Here is an 18608-nt window from a genome sequence, read left to right as displayed (position 1 = left end):
AATGTGGCTGGGCACAGCGGCTCACGCCTGTAACCCCAGCACTTTGGGAGGCTGAGGTGGGTGGATCACCTGAGGTCAGGAGTTCAAGACCAGCTTGGCCAACATGGCGAAGCCCCATCTACTAAAAATACAAAATCAGCCGGGCATGGTGGTGCATGCCTGTAATCCCAGCTACTGAGGAGGCTGAGGCAGGAGAATCGCTTGAACCCAGGAGGTGGTGGTTGCAGTGAGCCAAGATCGTGCAACTGCACTCCAGTCTGGGAACAAGAAGGAAACTCCATCTCAAAGAAAATAAAAAAAGATGTAAGATCACCTCACTCAAAAAGAGGATTTTTCTCTCTGCTAAACTCACAAGAAACTAATTTTGTATTCATTACCTAACAAGAACAAATACTTTAAAAAATATTAACTGCTTGTTTTTGTGTGTCCAATTTATCACTTTAAAAAACCATACTTCACATTAAATATAGGTTACCACACTACCCTTAGGGCTTTTCAATAAAGTCAACAGTATCTTTAAATTAATGATTCAATCACTATAATGTAAATTCCATGAAAGCAAGGACCAAGAATGTTTTATCCTCTGTGGTAACCCACAGTATTTAATAAAGTTAATAACTTAATGAATATTCGTTCTATGCATGAATATTTTTCTTATCAGTATTACTCCCTGTATTAATTTACAATATACTAAAAGGTCTCTAATATCCTCTGGGCTGTCCATAAAACTCATGGGGACATGTTTTAACCCACATTAATTTTAAAAACTTAAGTAGGTGTCACAAAGTACATTTGAAAGCAAAATTGCTGACACTGAATTAAAATAATCTTTCTACTATTCAAAATCAGGAACAATGAGTTATAATGTACACAGTATAGTATCTATATAAAAATAATGTACAATATCAAAGACATTTAATAAATATAGTAATTTTTTATCCTGGGAAATATTTTACTATGCTAATGTTGCAGAAGGGAAAAAAACCCTTCACTTAAAAATGCCAGTTGATTATCAAGTATCTAAAGGAATAGTGGCTGGGCACAGTGGCTCACAGCTATAATCCCAGGACTTTGGGAGGCAGGGGTGGGTGGATCACTTCAGTCTGGGAATTTGAGTACAGCCTGGGCAACATGGCAAAACCCTGTCTCTACAAAAAATGCAAAAATTAGCCAGGCATGGTGGCACAAGCCTGTGGTCCCAGCTACTTGGGAGGCTGACGTGGGAGGATCGCTTGGGCCCAGGAGGCAGAGGTTGCGGTGAGACGATTGTGCCACTGCACTTCAACCTGGGTGACAGAGTGAGGCCCTGTTCCCAAAAAAATGAATAAATAAAAAATGAAAGAATAATGACATATTTGTATAAAAATACAGAAGTACAAAATATGAAAAAAATTTGACTATAAAAATGAATTTAGGCTAGATAAATTGTCTTTATTCTATAATACATACTATTTTATATTTTTTATAAAGTAATATAAATAACATTATTTCTGAAAAGTAATAACATTATTTCTAAAAAGAAAATTTTGATTTTTCTTAAATGAAAGAGTTATGTAATTTACCTACAAAGACAGTATTACTTAGATTTGCAATTTTGGTTCTATACACGGAACACTTTTGGAAAGCATATCTCAAATGCAAGCTGGCAAGCTTTCAATTTTTAATGATAACCTGATTATTCAAGAGCTGATTAAAGTATTGAGTTTACAGATCATCCAGCCACCTTGCTTCTTTTTTCTTGCCCAGTCTTTTAGATATTTATTACTGGTTTCTAACTTCAATTACAGGGACTCAGACACAAAAAGGATAAAACTTCTAACAGTTTATGTCTTATTAAAAGGTGTGTTAAGAGATTTTCTTGGGGAGGACATGCAACTTCCTGGCTCAAAATAAGCATTCTTAATCAGCTGTGGATTTTGACTACCTATGTTTAATTTCATTTCAGAAGTCAAAAAGTATGATACTATTAAATACTTAATTATTACTTTTTTTGTGTGTGTACGTGTGTGTGACAAAAGGAATAAGTAGTAATACTTTTCCCAATATCATCTTTGAAAGAAAGCTGAAATCTTACTGAACTTTTGAAAAGCAAGTCTCAGCTTGCTTTTGAAAAGGTTTTGAAAAGCAAGTCTCAACTTCAATGTATGTAGGATCCTAAAATAAACACGAAATGTAACTTTACACAGAAGTTGCAAGTTCAGGAATACTTGACAAGTAAACATGCTCAGTGTTGTCCTTAGCAGTTATTCTTTACTCTTGATATTTTATGCATTATTATTCTCTATCTTAATTAGCACAACTAATGACTTAATAGAACAAAATTGAGCTGTTTAACTCAATTATTTACATTTTCAATTACTAAATGGGGAATCAAGCACAAGAGAGAGGTTTTACACTATTTACAACCAAAACTCATAAAATAACAAAAAGTTTGTTTAAACATAAAAATCTCAATGCATTAATCTCTATTTTTAATATAAAATAATTTGCATAAAACCGGTTCACTATTTAGTACTAATTAAATATGACAGTTAAAATATTATTTTTAAAAAAACACTTTTTTTTCCCTCCCAATGTCCAACAGAGAATTTCTATGCCATTTTAGACTTTAACATATTAGGACTAGCACAACTATTTAGAGTCCCTTTAGAGTATGAACAGTACTGGGAACTGAATGCATTCTACCATCAAAATATTAAAAGCAAAATGACTGTACCTAGATCCCACGGCGCCATCTCCAGAGTCCTGGCTTCCAGCTTCACTTGGAGTGCTCACAGATTTGGAAGATGGAGACATAGGAGGAGGGACTAAATAGTGAAATAGACAGGTATCCGCTGTTACTACACGGAGAGGTTGCTCAGCTTATGACGTTTCAAAAATAATTTAACATGAAGTAATTAACAAAAAAGAAAAAAACAATGGCAAACCAAAAATCAAAAATATATGAATGAAAATGAACAGCAGAAAGAAAGGGGAAAAGACAAAAAGTTAACAACGCATGCTGAAGATTCATGCAATTTTTCTGGCAAAATGCATTTGAGCTTTATAATTTTTTTAAAAAAGGCAAGATTATGGAAGGATGCATCTTCATCTCAGCCGTCACCAAACGTGGCCACTAATTTTCAAAGGAGAGCATTCCTTCTCCCCTTTCTAACTTTTCACTTTTAATATTACCAGATTATAAATATTATTTACATTTGCTATAAAAATTCAACTTTGAAATATGCTTCATTAAGTTACTTAATCTCTGGTTTCTTGAGATTTATTTTAAAATATTAACTTTTGTCTAGCGATTTTTTCTTTCAAAAAAATGTTTAAAATTATTTCACCTCCCCCCACCCCAAAATACCAATTTAGAGAAATGATTGCAGCTAAAGGAATGGCTCCTTTAAAATGTTCATTAGTTTCCAGCAATTTGGGTGAAAAATGCAAACAGGCCATAAAACAGCATGCCTTCTAGACATGATGCATAACATAAAGTGACACATGCAAATAAACAAGGCAAGACTTATGGGAACTTCCTTACCCCAGTATTCAGAAAAAACTGAAGTGTACAGACAAAGATACAGACACCCAAAATATTCTTAATCCCTTCTTATAGAAAAATACACATTTTTCATAGTATATAAAACAAATAGCAAGTGCTTTCCCTTAGATCCTCAACTTTTAACATTATATAACAACAGCTGAACGTGCATATTTCATGCTATGACATTTTTAAAACTTTTTGATTACCGTTGCAGGGAGTATAGGAAGATCATCACTGCCATCTTCTGGTTAAATTTTACCATAAATGTCCCCAATCCCAAGTATCTTTTCAAAATAATTTTTCAGTGTATGATTTTATGTGACTAACACAGCTTATGTTGAGCTGAAAGGCCTTCTTTTAATAGTCTATTGAAAAGAAGGCAAGTTCCTACGTATATAGGAACTAAAGCAATAAGTATTTAATTAAAAGTCTGTGTTTTTTAGGACAGTCACATTCATGGAACCTTAAAATTATGTTTAAATGTTTATACATGCTTCAGTAAAAAAGTGGGTTTGGTAATTTAACAAAATGTACAAATATAGTATGATGACTTGCATCTTAAACATGGGTAGAAAACTGATCATCCTTATTTTTTCAATGGCAAATTCTAATTGATACCAATAAGATTAGAAGAAAAAAATCATAACTAGAATGTTTCTTTCCTAAGATACAGTGGCTTACATTTCAAAGGACCATAAAAACCATAATCAATGTGTCTAATACTGTGATTAATCTGTCAGAAACAACTCTAAGACCAGATAGCTTCCTATAGTTTACACATAGGTGGCACTGTGCTAGGTGCTGTATGTATAATTCAAAGTAGCTAAAAATGATTTTTATCTGAAGTAGAATATTAATGTCCCTTAATTTATCTTAGATTACGTTTCCTCATCTTTTTGTCCATCTTTCACTGTGAGGCTTCCCATAGTCTAAGTCTCAACTGATACAGGAATAGAGTAATACTTAACAGTTGTTTGTCTACTCTGCTATAAACACAAATAAATGTTTATTAAATTATAATGAGGCACCACAATGTTTTCAAATTAAAGATTTTTTAAAGAAGAAATTTTGTATGTTTAAATTATATACTTAATTTCATGCTCAGAAAAACTATTTTTCCCAAGTGTATATATCAGAGAGATTGGAGAAAAATTAGTAAAATTCCTATCAATCTATTTGTGATGAACTAGAGAATTCTTTTTCGGTTTAACATGTTTTTCCCCCTTTCTGATGATTTCAAGTATCAATGACTCCACTGAACAAATTCAACAGTATTTTACTTGGTTAAGACTACATTTTTTGAAAAATGTTAATCGAAATTCTTTAAACAAACAGGCTAAATACTAATTACACAGACATAAATAGATACATTAACCTAACCAGTTCTGAAATAAGTTTCAGAAATAAAAAGTAAAAGTAAATCAAAAGGGTGATGCTACCATATTATCAGTTTCTTAGTCAAACAAAGGTAAAATAAATCACAGTGACTTCAAATTTGTAATTATATAAATATCTCCGCCCCAGAACTATTTTTTTTCCATCAAAAGATAGTTTCAAGACAAATGATGGAAAATACTCTATAAAGGGCTCTTACCTATTATCTGAGCCACAACTACATCTTGCAGTAACAAATAATGTATACCACAGAAGGGATAATCCTAGAAAAAAATTACTATCATTACAAAAAGAGGGATATTAATTTTTAAAAAGGGGAATGATAGTGTTATTTCGTAACTGCTATATTTTAACCCAATTAGTTTAGAAAAATAAAAAAATACTATAATTATGCAGTAAGGCAAATGCCACTATACTCTCAGCCTTCAATAAACCTCTGGGAACAAATGAATGCATGCGTTCGGGAGGAAAAAACAAAACAGAAACACTAGTCAACTCACAGGTTCTCAAATCTAAGAAAAGACTCACTTCTATAATTCATTTTTAAGGATGGTTTATAAGTCTAATCAGCTTTGAAAATAACACAAACCATTAATAGTTTTTGCCAAGTATCTGAGATATGATCTGCTTTGTAAAGACGGTGATTCAATTAGATTACTTTTACTACACAGTTCTGTATATAAAACAGCCTAAAACAGGCTTTAATTGATATAAAATAAAGGAATTAATATAAATATAAGTATGTTAATGAATTTCAGCTTCTTAGAAGTTTAGAGCAGATACCTATTCCTTTCTTTGACAACCGTCTCAGAAAACAAAAAAAAATCTAAACCATGGCAGTCACTGACCATGTCAGTAATGTGAAAAAGCCTGTAACTCTTTAATTCTCCACGACAAAAAGCTAATCAAGAAAGCCTTTCCTGCCAGCTTAGACCCTGTTCTTCCAAGGATATAAAATTAACACTGCTGGCTTCTGGCCTATGAAGAAACAACTAGTATATTTTTGGATCACAAAGGACCTGGGAATGCACCTAGATTTAGAATTAGCATTAAGTCTGGGTCAACCACTCAGAACTACACAGAAGTCTCAAGGGCAAAGGATGGCACACAGCTGAATTATTTTTCAAGTAGAAGAAAGTGACTGGCAAGAAGGGGTTTTTATCAGGAAGAAAGACCTGGAAAAGGTAGACAGCTAAGGAAAGTGAATGTAGGGAGTGGGAGTGTTGGTGGAAGACAGCGAAATGGAAGGAGTGAGCTTTTGGGATGCATGTAACCCCAAGTTGTGAAGTATCTTCTATGCTCATCAGTGATGCTTAGTACTCAACCACAGCCCACGTTACAATAATGCCCCCTCCTGGACACAAGTGTTCTTAGCCTGGAATATTAAAATTTAAATAACTACCTATTTTTCAGACCTTACTCTTTTTGTCTTTCTGAGAGATGTTGCTTTAAACCTTAACTCCCTGAAATATTAATTTCTCCCTTTCCTTTGCTCCTTTTCTTCATAATAAAGTTTAAATATCCTCCACTAATCTCTCTTAAGTGTTTCATTTCCTTTATTCTCCTTTTCAATGTAATTCAGAGCATTACACGAAAAAGATAAATTAATAAGTGAAAATAAAATTTTAGCCTGGGTGTGGTGTGTCATGCCTGTAAGCACTTTGGGGGACTGAGGCAAAAGGATTGCTTGATTCTAGAAATTCGAGATAAGCCTGGGCAGCATAATGGGACTCTGTCTCTACAAAAAATAAAATTAGCTGGGCATGGTGGTACACGGCTTTAGTCCCAGCTATTCAGGAGGCTGAGGCAGGAGGATTGCTTGAGCCCAGATGTTTCAGGCTACAGTAAGCTGAGATCATACCACTGCACTCCAGCCTGGGCCACAGACTGAGATCCTGTCTGTAAGTCCCCCCTCCTCCGCCAAACACACACACACACACACACACACACACAAAACACACTCTCTCTCTCTCTCTCTCACTCACTCTCGCTCTCTCTCGCTCTCTTGAAATGATAAATAGTCCCTACTTTCTACTCTCGGTAGAAAAAAGTCATAATCCAAGGCGGTTTTACAATTGAACTCTATCAAGTTTTTAATAAACAGGCATCTTTTATAAATTATTCTACAAAATAGCAAAAGGGAAAACTGACCAATTTATTTTAAAACCATGGTTGTTCATGACGACCAATGAACATGGACAGTACAAGAAAATCAAAGGCAAATTTCATTCATTAGTATATATACAAAAAACCCACAATAAATCAGCTAATCTATTTTAAAATACATGCAGGGCAGGAGTGGTGGCTCACACCAGTAATCCTAACACTATGGGAGGCTGAGGTGGGTGGACTGCTTGAGCTCAGGAGTTCGAGACCAGCCTGAACAACATGGGGAGACCCTGTTTCTACTAAAAATACAAAAATTAGCTGGGCGTGGTGGCGGCACATGCCTGTAGTCCCAGCTACTTGGGTGGCTGAGGTGGGAGAATTGCTTGAGCCTGGGAGGTGGAGGTTGCAGGGAGCTGAAATTGCACCACTGCACTCCAGTCTGGGTGACAGAGACCCTGTCTCAAAAAAATAAATTAAAAAGATAAAATACATGCAAAAACTCATCTGCCACTCCTGGAAGTGACTATTAGTAATTAAAGCAAAAAAGCAAACATGTCTCCTGCTTTTCTAACATTTAGGGTAACCAAAAAGTCCCAGTTATTAAGGGAAAGCTCCCCTTTACAGAAGAGCTTTAGCCAATAAATGCAGAAAGAACGGCAGAATTACAAAAACAATGTTGCAACTCCTAATTAAATAACTTAGATAAGGATCATCAATGAGTATTAATACCATCAAAGGGCTGATAAAGAAATGGATAGTCACATAGTACCCAAGAATCAAACTCAGATATTACCTATTAGTCACAAGCGGGTAATCACGGAGAGATCAGGTTATCACAATTGTAATCCAATAATCAAGCTTAGCATCACTCAACAACTGGAGACTTGTGCTACTGATATGATACAATATGAAGGACACACATCACTTAGGAGATTTTCTTGCCAAAAAAGTTCAGCCTAAAGTGAATCAAGCTTCTTTTCTTTTCTTTTCTTTTTTGAGATAGGGTCTTGCTGTGTCACTCAGGGTGGCATTCAGCGGTGCCATCATGGCTAATACCTTGACCTTGAGAGCTCAATTGATCCTCCCACCTCAACTCCCCATTAGCTTGGACTTCAGGTGCGTGTTAACATGCCTGGCTAATTTCTGTATTTTTTTTGTAGCGACCGGGTCTCACCACATTGCCCACACTGGTCTTTAACTCCTGGGCTCAAGCGACACACCTACCTCAGCCTCCCAAAGTACTGAGATTACAGGTGTGAGCCACCGAGCCCAGACAAACTAGATCAAAATCAAGCTCCTTAATCTAACTTCCAGTTTAAAGGAAACATAAGGGATAGATAAAATCTAAATGTGAGAATGGCATCAGACAAACCCAGGAGGGGGGACAGGCAAACCAAGGCCACCCTCTTCAACAAGTAGATATCATGAGGCAAAAAGTAGTATGTGTGCAGAGAATATTCTAGATTTTTAAAAATTAGGAAGGGTGTGGTGGCTCATGTCTATAATCCCAGCACCTTGGGAGGCTAAGGCAGGAGGATTGCTTGAGCCCAGGAGTTCAAGACCAGCCCTGGCAACATAGCAAGAATTCACCTCTACAAAAAAAAAAAAAAAATTAGTTGGGCATGGTGGTGTGCACCTACAGTCCCACCTACTTGGGAGGCTGAGGTGAGAGGATGGCTTGAGCCTGGGAGGTTGAGGCTGTAGCAAGCCATGGTTGTACCACTGCATTCTAGCCTGGGTGACAAAGTGAGACCTTGTTTCAAAAATAAATAAATAAATAATTTAAAAAGAAAACCTATAACAATGCAATGAATGTATGGTACAGCAAGCCTCTAGAGGGAAACTAAATTTCTTGAGGGGAAGAAAAATGTTTGTAAACCTAGGACAATTCTGTAAAAGAGGAACAAAGAGGGAGTTATTTTCTATATAAGAAATTAGAATATAATACAAAGCTACAGTAATTAAAACCGGGTTGTGTAGAATCGACCAAATAGATTCATAGTGAAAACAGAAATGCCCATAAATATATGAGAATTTACTGTATGACAAAGTTGGCATCAGATTTCAGTGGGGGAAAAGATAGATAAATAAATGGTATTGAGAAAATTAGCTAACTATATAGAGGAAAATTAGGTTGGATCCCTACGTCATCCTATTTAAAAAAAATATAATCCAAATACCAAATGTGAAGGGTAAAACTACAAAACTGACATGAAAAACACAGAAAAACATATTTGCATCCACAATGCAGGAAAGGATTTTTTTAAAAAGATCAAAAGCACACAAAAAAGGGTTACACAGGTTGCATTTCCCTTATCCAAAATGCTGGACCAAAGGTGATAGACTATTTTGGGTTTTGGAATATCTACATTTTACCTAGCAGTTCAGTATCGTAACTTAAAAATCTGTAATCTGAAATTCTCTAGTCAGTATTTCTTTTGAGTGTCCTGTTGGTGCCTAAAAAGTTAGATTTTGGGGCATTCTGAATGCTAGATTTTTGGACTAGGAATACTTAGCCTATAATTGCTAGATCTGCCCATATCAAAATGAAGAATTTGACCATATCAAAATAAAGGATTCTGTTCAATGAAGAATATTATGAACAGTTAACAAGTAACAGATTAGGAGAAGTTTTTTTCAAGAGACTGAAACAGACAAAAGTCCTCCCTAAAATATACAAAATACACAATGAATGCCTACAAATCAGAAGATAAAGAACTTCAATTGTAGTAAATGGGGAAAAGGATATGAATATGCAATTCACAAAAGGGAAAACTCAAATGGTTAATGGATATATAAAGAAGTGGTCAACCTCACTGTAATCAGATAAATGTATACTAAAACATTTTCATGTATCACTTTATACTGATCAAGTTAGCAAAAATTAGAAAGCTGGATAATATCCAATCATGATGTAAATAGAGTAAAGCAGTTACTTTTTCATGCACTGGGAGTGGGAGGATAAACTTTCATAGCCATTCTTGAGAGTGTTATACAGAACCTAATGAAGCTAAATCCTATATACAATAACATAGCAAGTCAATTCTTGGGCATACACCCCAGAGAAACTATTCCATTGTCCTCAAGAGAAAAAAAATATATATTTTTGCAGTGTTGCTTATGATAGTAAAGCAGAGACAAAAGCAAACTGAGTGCATGGCACCAGGGGAATGGATAAGTAAAATGTGGTACATAATAGGATATTATATATTACAAATAAATAACTAGACTTGTATACAGCAATATGGAATAAACAGAAGACATACAGCACTATGCTACTTACATATATAAAGTACACATACTCACAGATATGGGAAACCTTGAAAAACAGAGGATAATCTGAAGGATGTACATACATTTAAAAAGCAAAAGTGGTGTGGGTGTGGTGGCTCATGCCTGTAATCCCAGCACTTTGGGAGGCTGAGGTGGGCAGATCATGAGATCGGGAGTTCAAGACCAGCCTGGCCAACATGGTGAAACCCCGTCCCTACTAAATATACAAAAAATTAGCTGGGCGTGGTGGTGCACACCTGTAACCCCAGCTGCTTGGGAGGCGGAGGCAGAAGAATCACTTGAACCCGAGAGGTGAAGGGTGCAGTGAGCTGAGATTGCAACATTGCACCCCAGCATGGGTGACAGGGCGTGACTCTCTCTCAAAAAAATGCAAAATGGGTACTTAATCCATTAGTGGGAATGAGAACAGAATTAGAGATGAGTAATGAGGGATACATACACAAACCCTAAAGAATGGTCTTTCAAGAATTAATGATGGAGGTAGGCCATTGATGTAGTTTGGACATCTTCTCCAAATCTCTTGTTGAGATGTAATCCCCAGTGTTGGAGGTGGGGCCTAGCGGGAGGCATTTGGGTCATGGGAACGGATCCCTCATGGTTTCGTTTAAGACTGTGGCGCCTTCCCCCATCTCTTGCTCTTGCTCACTGCATGAGACATGCTGACTCCCCTATGCCTTCTGCAACGATTAGAAGTTTCCTGAGGCCTCGCTGGAAGACAGCACCATGCTTCCCATAAAGCTGGCAGAACCATGAGTCAATTAAACCTCTTTACTTTTTCTTTTTTCTTTTTTTTAGACAGAGTTTCACTCCTGTTGCCTAGGCTGGAATGCAATGGTGCCATCTCGACTCAGCTCAACCTCTGCCTCCCAGGTTCAAGTGATTCTCCTGCCTCAGCCTCCCAAACAGCTGGGATTACAGGCATGCACCACCACACCTGGCTAATTCTGAATTTTTAGTAGAGATGGGGTTTCTCCAGGTTGGTCAAGCTGGTCTCAAACTCCCAACCTCAGGTGATCCACCCACCTCGGTTTCCCAAAGTGCTGGGGTTACAGACATGAGCCACCATGTCTGGCCACCTCTTTTCTTTATAAGTTACCCAGCCTCAGTATTTCTTTATAGCAATGCAAAGAACCAACCCAGCCATAAATTAAGAAATATGAATAAGTGAGTTCAGTGAAACTAAAGTCTTGAGAACATAAAAGAAAAAAATCCTATAGGAGAAAAACAAAAGCCAATGCACAGGAAAAAAAGGTAACTCAAATAAGTCTAACAAGCAATTTGGTTCAGTTATAAGAAAAAGTGTTCTGCTTCATTTACTTTTAAAACTGCATATTCAACACAAGCTTACTGAATAAATACATAAAATTAATATATTTAAGTCTTCAAATTCTACAAGGAAAATGAGCTGAAAGAAATAACAATGAAACGACCATGTAGCCAGCCTTTTCATCTTGAAACCTTTTAGAAATTCAGCACTAAGGACAGTTATGTTGCAGTTTCACAACAAGAATACAGCATTTACAATCTCCGTATTTGTCCCCTCAACTAGATAAAATTAGTCCACAAACTAGCCCTAAAATGTTAGGTCCCTAAAAAACAAAGGCCCTGTCAAACTAAAATACTATGTAACAGCACCCAGCACAGACCAATTTAAGCAAGCACTTGTTCCTGATATGTAACTAGATTGTCCTGTGTACCTCTACTATTTCAGCTTTTTTGGTCTACTACAGTTATCAAAATGAGTAACTCAGAAAAAGAATAAGATTAAGTCAAATCACTGCCAAAATAAGCTACCAAAGTTATCTCCCTTATTAGCACTGATAGCAGAGGCTTATAAGCTTATCCTTTCACTCCTGTGCCTTTGAATACTAATATACTTTGCATACTAACAATATAATTTTGATTGTTTCTCTTTCTAATCTCCAGAAAGGAATATAGAGTTCAGATCAGGAATCCAGTTGTCTTTGAGCTTACCACAGTATGGCACACAAAACTTGCTTAACAAATTTTTGTTGAAATGAATTACTGATTTAATAAGAAGTCAATTGGTAGTTCAGTATATGTTAATAAACATAATTAATCTTGCAGCTCTTTTGAACAAATAAAATAACCATATACTAGCATATCTGGAAAAAAGATAATTCCAAATAAATCATAAGATTAATAATTTTAGAGACACAAGGAAAATATGCAAAATATATGAAATCAACCCACTCAGCTATGTCTGAGCTGAACAGAACCTATGCCTATCTCTTATAAATGGATATATTCTTAACCTTACCAATGGGGGATTCCGGAGTTAGCCCCATGCTTTGAAGCAATGCTTCAGCTTCTCTTCTTTTTTTCTCAAGATCTGATTCTTCTTGCACAGGAGCAACAGCTTCCTTCTTCTGATCAGTCTGAAATGTTTAGGTTAAAAACTTACGTTTACATATAGCATGAAACATTTGTTTGCAAAAATGTTTTAAATGATATGCTAACACTATATACGTTTAAGGCATGAAGTTAGTTTTGAGTACAGGTGAAGTTCTTTTTATAGTCATTAAATGAAAATCGTTCTCAACAGAGTTCTAGTAAACAACCTCCAAATGATATGTACTAAGCTGCTCTATCTTTATATGTAATCAAGGAGTTTCCACAAAAATTTTCCCAACAGATAAACTCAAGAAGTACATTCAACTTCAAATTATCTACAGTATGAAATTGCTGTGTATGGTTAAGAACAATAGACAACTTCCCCCAAGTGGCACAAAAGGTTAGATGTAATATCACACACTATGAAAAAAATTAAAGTGTAATTATTTAAGAGGTAAAAAATTTTAAGTAAATGATAATATAATTTGTTGAAAAAATAAGAGTATCACAAAATTCTGTAAAAAGTCTTCATTTTACTTGAGATTGGGTTTTGTAAAATTAAACTCACTTTCGCATGGCACAAAACATTTTGTTATGAAAATTTTGCCAGCTTTTATCTCAGGCATTTATAGTTTTAGCATAATCTTCTAGTTAAACTTGATAAACTAGATCATCCAAGACATCGCAAGTAAAATGTAAACTTTCCAGGGAAAAGCTTTTTATATAAATCTCAAATTCCTATGTCAACTAGACAACTATTACTCATACACCATCTGGAGTGAATTTCATTAGCCATAATATTCTATGCCATTTTGACTTAAAAGTTATAAGGAAATTTAATCAAAATAACAAAACAGATTGTAATAGCAAGCTGATGCTCCACTGTTGATAATATTAGACTCACAGGTTAATACCATTGTGTTATCTCTTGTAACATTTTTATAAACTTTAGTTTTTTTCCCCATTGGTCTGTGTGACTCAACGGTTTTATAAACTTTAAATTAGGTATCAATCATGCAGTAGATACCCATTAGAAGCCACTTTTGTCACTTATGACCATCCTTAGAAAATAAAAATGAAACTTGCTCTCAGCACGGAAGTGTTTAGGGCTATAAATATTATTTTGGAATAGCTCTGCCAAACAGAATCATGCTTCTACCAGTCAGCTTTTAATCTAATAGCTAATGTAAAGCTCCAACCCTCTTATAATGTATCACAGAAAGGTTCAGAATAAACTGCAAATTCTTCAATTACAGGCCTTTACAGTATCATAGTAATGCTGTGCATAAATTGTACCTTCAACTTTTCTACTACTTATTTTTCTCTTAGTCCCCAAGAGATTTCTGGCAGCCTTGGCTATTATTTAGGTTACCACATATAAAAACTTGGTCATAAAGACACACAGGAAAAACTATCTTACACTGGCTATTTAAAACACATCTGTAGTAAAAGTATGCTGATATGTCTACAGAGTTTCCACAGGGATAAATGTATATTTCAGTGCATGAACAAGTAAAATATGTTCAGCTCAGGGTCAATGTACATTTGCTGTAAATAATGTGATGCATATTTTTGATACAAAAAAATCAGAAGTACCTGGACCACCTTCATGGTACCATCAAACCTACTGCTTGGTAAAAATATTCCAATGACTGACTCATAAGAGATAAGAACAAATCCCTTAGTCAATTAAATCATCTATTTCGTATATTTTATTTGCCATTAATATTATTTATTCTGACAAATTAGAAGTTCAGACTAGCAAAATATTCAGGTAAATTCAAAGTCCAAACTAAGTTATGATATATATACCATATTTTTGAGCTATTATAATATAGATGTCTTGGCTGAGTGTGCTGGCTCGCGCCTGTAATCCCAACACTTTGGAAGGCTGAGGCAGGGGGAGTGTTTGAGCCTAGGAGTTGAAGACCAGCCTGGGTAAGATGGCAAAACCCTGTCTCTACAAAAAATACAAAAATTCGCCTGGCAAAGTGGCATGTGCCTGTAGTCCCAGCTACTCTAGAGGCTGAGGTGGAAGGATCACCTGAGTCAGAGGAGGTTGAGGCTGCAGGGAGTTGTGATCATACCACTGCACTCTAGTCTGAGTGACACAGTGAGACCCTGTCTCAAAAAAAAAAAAAAAAACCCAAAAACCAAAACACAATATAGATGTGCCTTACTTTATAATAAATATATTCCTAGACTAAATATGTAAATTGAACTTTTATAAATCAAATTGTAGAAATGCACCAATCTATATGAAATTCTATTGTTTTTAAAAATATTTTATCAGTTTTGTCATTTTCACATATCTTGCTTCTTTAAAATAAGATTCACTTATAGTGCTATGTCTGCAGTCAGAACTGCTAGATTTTTAACTATCCTGAAATTATTAGGTTGGTGCAAAAGTAATCACAGTTTTTGATATTACTTTTAACCACAATTACTTCTGCACCAACCTATATGTAAATATATATGTGAAATAAACCCAATTACTTTATGTTGTTTATTAAAAAAAAAAAAAAAAATCAAACATACTTCTTTCTTTTTCCTTTCTTCTTCTTTTCTTTTCTTTTCCTCTCTGATTTGGGCCAGTCGCTGCTTCTTACGTTCCAGCTCGGCCTTTAATTCACTTTTGTCTGACATGTTTGTGACCTTAGAAACATACAATCATTGAAAGTAATCATTACATTAGTAAAAGCAGCACAGTTGAAAAAACCAGTGTTTCAAGAAAAGAACTGTTCCAAAAGGCCATACAGTTCAATGCTATCTAAAAAGAGCACAAAAACCTTACTTTTAAAATAATGGTGCCGGGTGCAGTAGCTTACTTTGGGAGGCTAAGATGGGAGGACTGCTTCAGGCCATGAGTTCAAGACCAGCCTGGACAACATAGTGAGACCCCCCCCACCATCTCTACAAAAAAAAAAAAGAAAAAGAAAAAGAAAAAATTAGGTGGGCATGGTGGCATGTGCCTGGTGCCTGTAGTCCCAATTACTTGGAGGATCGCTGGAAACCAAAAAGTCAACACTGCAGTGAGCCATGATCATGCCACTGCATTCCAACTTGGGCAACAGAGCATCCCTAAAAAATAAACTTTTAAAAAATAAAGAAAGCATACATATTATTACTAAGAGTTGAAAAATGTATAAACAAATGTATATAATACATATTACCTAGAGCTGAGCATAGAAGCTAGCCCGTCCTAATCACTTTAATTTCGCATGCACAAACTGAACACAATGTCTCAAAGTTTTTGATGACAATATATTAGGGCACCTGAGATAATGGTCAAAACCGGCTCTTAAAACAAGAGGACATGGTTTGGCATTTAGAAGCTCTTCAGCTATATGACGCAGATCAAAACTATTGCCAATTCTATTGCATTCATAGAAACTTGATAAAAAACAACAGGAGGTCAAATTGAAAATTCCTATACGTTCTAAAAGTGCCGTAGTAATACTAAAAACAGGCAAAACGCAGAAGTTACCATCATTACCTATCAAATCAAATTAACTTTGTATCTCTCCACAATAACACTTTACATATACCTCTGATGGCACTTTTAGTACAATTATTTGTGGACATACCTGAAATGTTCCCTATTAGATTACAATGTAGTTGAAATCAGGGACTGTCTTTTAGTGATTTTTGTTGCCTTCACAACACTCAACAGAATGACTTTAACATTACAATTGACACTGGGTACTGAATAATGCATAAGGCAAACAGAATTACAAACAGAGCTTCAAAAACAATTGCATAAACACTACTTAAGCTTTGCTTTTAGGAAGAAGTAATAAATTAGATTTTTGTTGTTGTTATTATTATTTTTTTTCAAGTAGCTTAGCAGCTGAGTATAAGGCAAGAGCCAGGAGCTGGTTGCCTTCTCCACATTATTGACTTATTGCCCAATGATCAATCTCTTTCACTGTCTCTGTACAAGTGAAGTATTAAATGTTTCAGAGAAAGAAAACTAGGCGAATAACCTCTGAAAAACTGTATTTAGGAGGAATCTCTTAAAAAGCATAATAGTTAAATCTGAATAAAGGTAAGTTACTCAAGAGGAGAAATTCACCTACTAACAAATGCATAAAGCAAATTTCAGCTACTAAACTCCATAAAGACTGAGCGAATTGGTAATTTTTAAGCATACGAAGAGGATGAAAAGTTGACATGGCAGACAAAATATATACACAACATCTTCCAAGATTTGTTTGAACAAACTAAAAAAAAGCAACAAAAAAAGTGTTTCTTACCCCACCCTTTCTACACCTCTGAACAGCTCCATACAAACGGCTAGTGAAGAGAACTTCTATACGTAACTGTATGCTACGCTAGGGACGTTATTTTTTGTTCAGCGTCAACTGTAAAATAGATATACTAATACTAATTGATATTAAAATAAGCGCCTTTTAGTTAAAACCCAACAACAAAGTCTGACCAGCTGAAATCTAGCTGACCAATCCTCTTATCCTCATAAAGGCCAGAGCCTTCCTCCATGACTGACATGTTCACATTCCTGTAACTCCAGAGAAGAGAAAGTCTCTAGAGTTGTGTGCTACAACCTCCGTGTTCGGGGACTTTCCAACACACAAAAGGTGAGGGGAAACACTATTAAGGCAAGTAAAAAAGGCCTTTATTTGTCAAATGGGGCAAGGCGAAAAGGAATCACTTTCTCCCCTGGGGTCATGGCCAGGAGGGCGCGGTCCAGGTCAGGGCGTCCAGGAGAAGAAACCGGTGGGCACCGGACAAGCCTCAAGGCTCCCCAGGCCGCCTCTGGAGAGTCAAGAAGGGAAAGGAGTGAACTCCTTTCGCCGGGCCGCCCTGAGTCACCGCACCCAGGTCTCCCCGCCTTTCCGCCCCAAAGCCAGGCCGGGCGGGGCTGTCAGCAGGAACTGCCAAGCCGCCCTTCGAGTTGCGACGTGGAACACAGGCAGGGAGGCCTTGAGGGAAGAACAGTCAACCCACCTGTCAGGTGGCTGGAGGGGGAAGAGTCCGCCCGCCTGTAACCTCCCGGTAACGTCCCTCGCCTAAGCCCCCAACGCCAACAGTCGCCACCACCAGCTCCGCGGCTCTCTAAAGCACACAAAGAGGGATGGGCGGCGGCTGCTACGGCGAGAGCGTAGGGACAAATACCCTCACGAGAACGAGGTCGCTCTCAAATATAAAATGTAGGGTCCTGCTACGAGGAGCTGTAGCCCCTCCGTGACTTACCTGACTTAAAGCAGAAGCCAGTAGATAAAACAAGGAACCCAGCCAGCTCAAGGGCCTGAAGTGTTTCTGCTCTGGCAAAAACTGGGAAACTACGCCTAATATCCCTGGGCCAGGAACGCAACTACACCCTCGCCTTACAAAGTGACACGACCAGGAAGAACTACAAGCCCCGGCACCCTGCGTGCGACGAGCAGTGCATTCTGGGAATTGTGGTCGCGGGGCGTCGCAAGGTATGCTGGGACATGTAGTCTGTCCCAGCCTTTCAGTTTCCCACTCCAAGGCCTTCCTCTGTAGAGATTAGGAGGAGAAGGTTCTCTTTAATATATCCTGTCTGTTGATCCGTGCTTACGGTTTAGTATGTGTTATAGTGTAAGATCTTGGCTCAACATTGGCAGAATTTTAAGAAGGGCTATTTTCCAGTAGTGAACTTATGAATTACACTAATGCACATTTGGCGAAGATGTGAAGTAGACTTTTTAGGCTGTAAAGCATATGTATATATACATACATATGTAAGTTTTAGGGAAAAAATGCCTTGTAGAGACTTTATGAGGCATTTTAGGCAAAATCTAAATAAAAATATGTTAATCGACATAGTGAATAATTCTTTAGTATCCGTTGCAGTGTAGTAGTAGCATTTTGGTTTTCTCTCAAAGAATTTTAGGAAAGAAAGTATTTTAAACCCTCAAAAAGTAGATTAAACCCTCAAGCC

General features: G+C 36.5%; 1 protein-coding gene across 22 annotated transcripts in view; it reads right to left on the bottom strand.

The window, feature by feature from the left end:
- Positions 1–18099, bottom strand: part of DYNC1I2 (dynein cytoplasmic 1 intermediate chain 2) — a 55677-nt gene extending 37578 nt beyond the window's left edge. For 4 of the 22 annotated variants that reach the window (XM_017538195.2, XM_017538187.2, XM_017538197.2 and 1 more), the window contains exons 1-5: positions 17651–17801; positions 15221–15337; positions 12609–12726; positions 3527–3544; positions 2717–2807 (exon numbers count right to left, since the gene is read on the bottom strand). In XM_017538195.2, the coding sequence (XP_017393684.1) occupies positions 2717–2807; positions 3527–3544; positions 12609–12726; positions 15221–15328 (335 nt within the window). In that variant the 5' untranslated portion in view covers positions 15329–15337; positions 17651–17801. Of the gene's footprint in view, positions 1–2716; positions 2862–3526; positions 3545–12608; positions 12727–15220; positions 15338–17650; positions 17849–17896 lie in introns of those variants that run through there. The other 18 variants (XM_017538184.2, XM_017538188.2, XM_017538192.2 and 15 more) reach the window with 10 other exon arrangements.
- Between the last annotated feature and the right edge of the window lie 509 nt (positions 18100–18608).

The sequence above is a fragment of the Cebus imitator genome, unplaced genomic scaffold, assembly GCF_001604975.1.
Source record: "Cebus imitator isolate Cc_AM_T3 unplaced genomic scaffold, Cebus_imitator-1.0 Scaffold110, whole genome shotgun sequence".
NCBI lineage: Eukaryota > Metazoa > Chordata > Mammalia > Primates > Cebidae > Cebus > Cebus imitator.
Note: the sequence above shows the minus strand (reverse complement) of the source record. Positions and strands in the feature narration are given on the sequence as shown.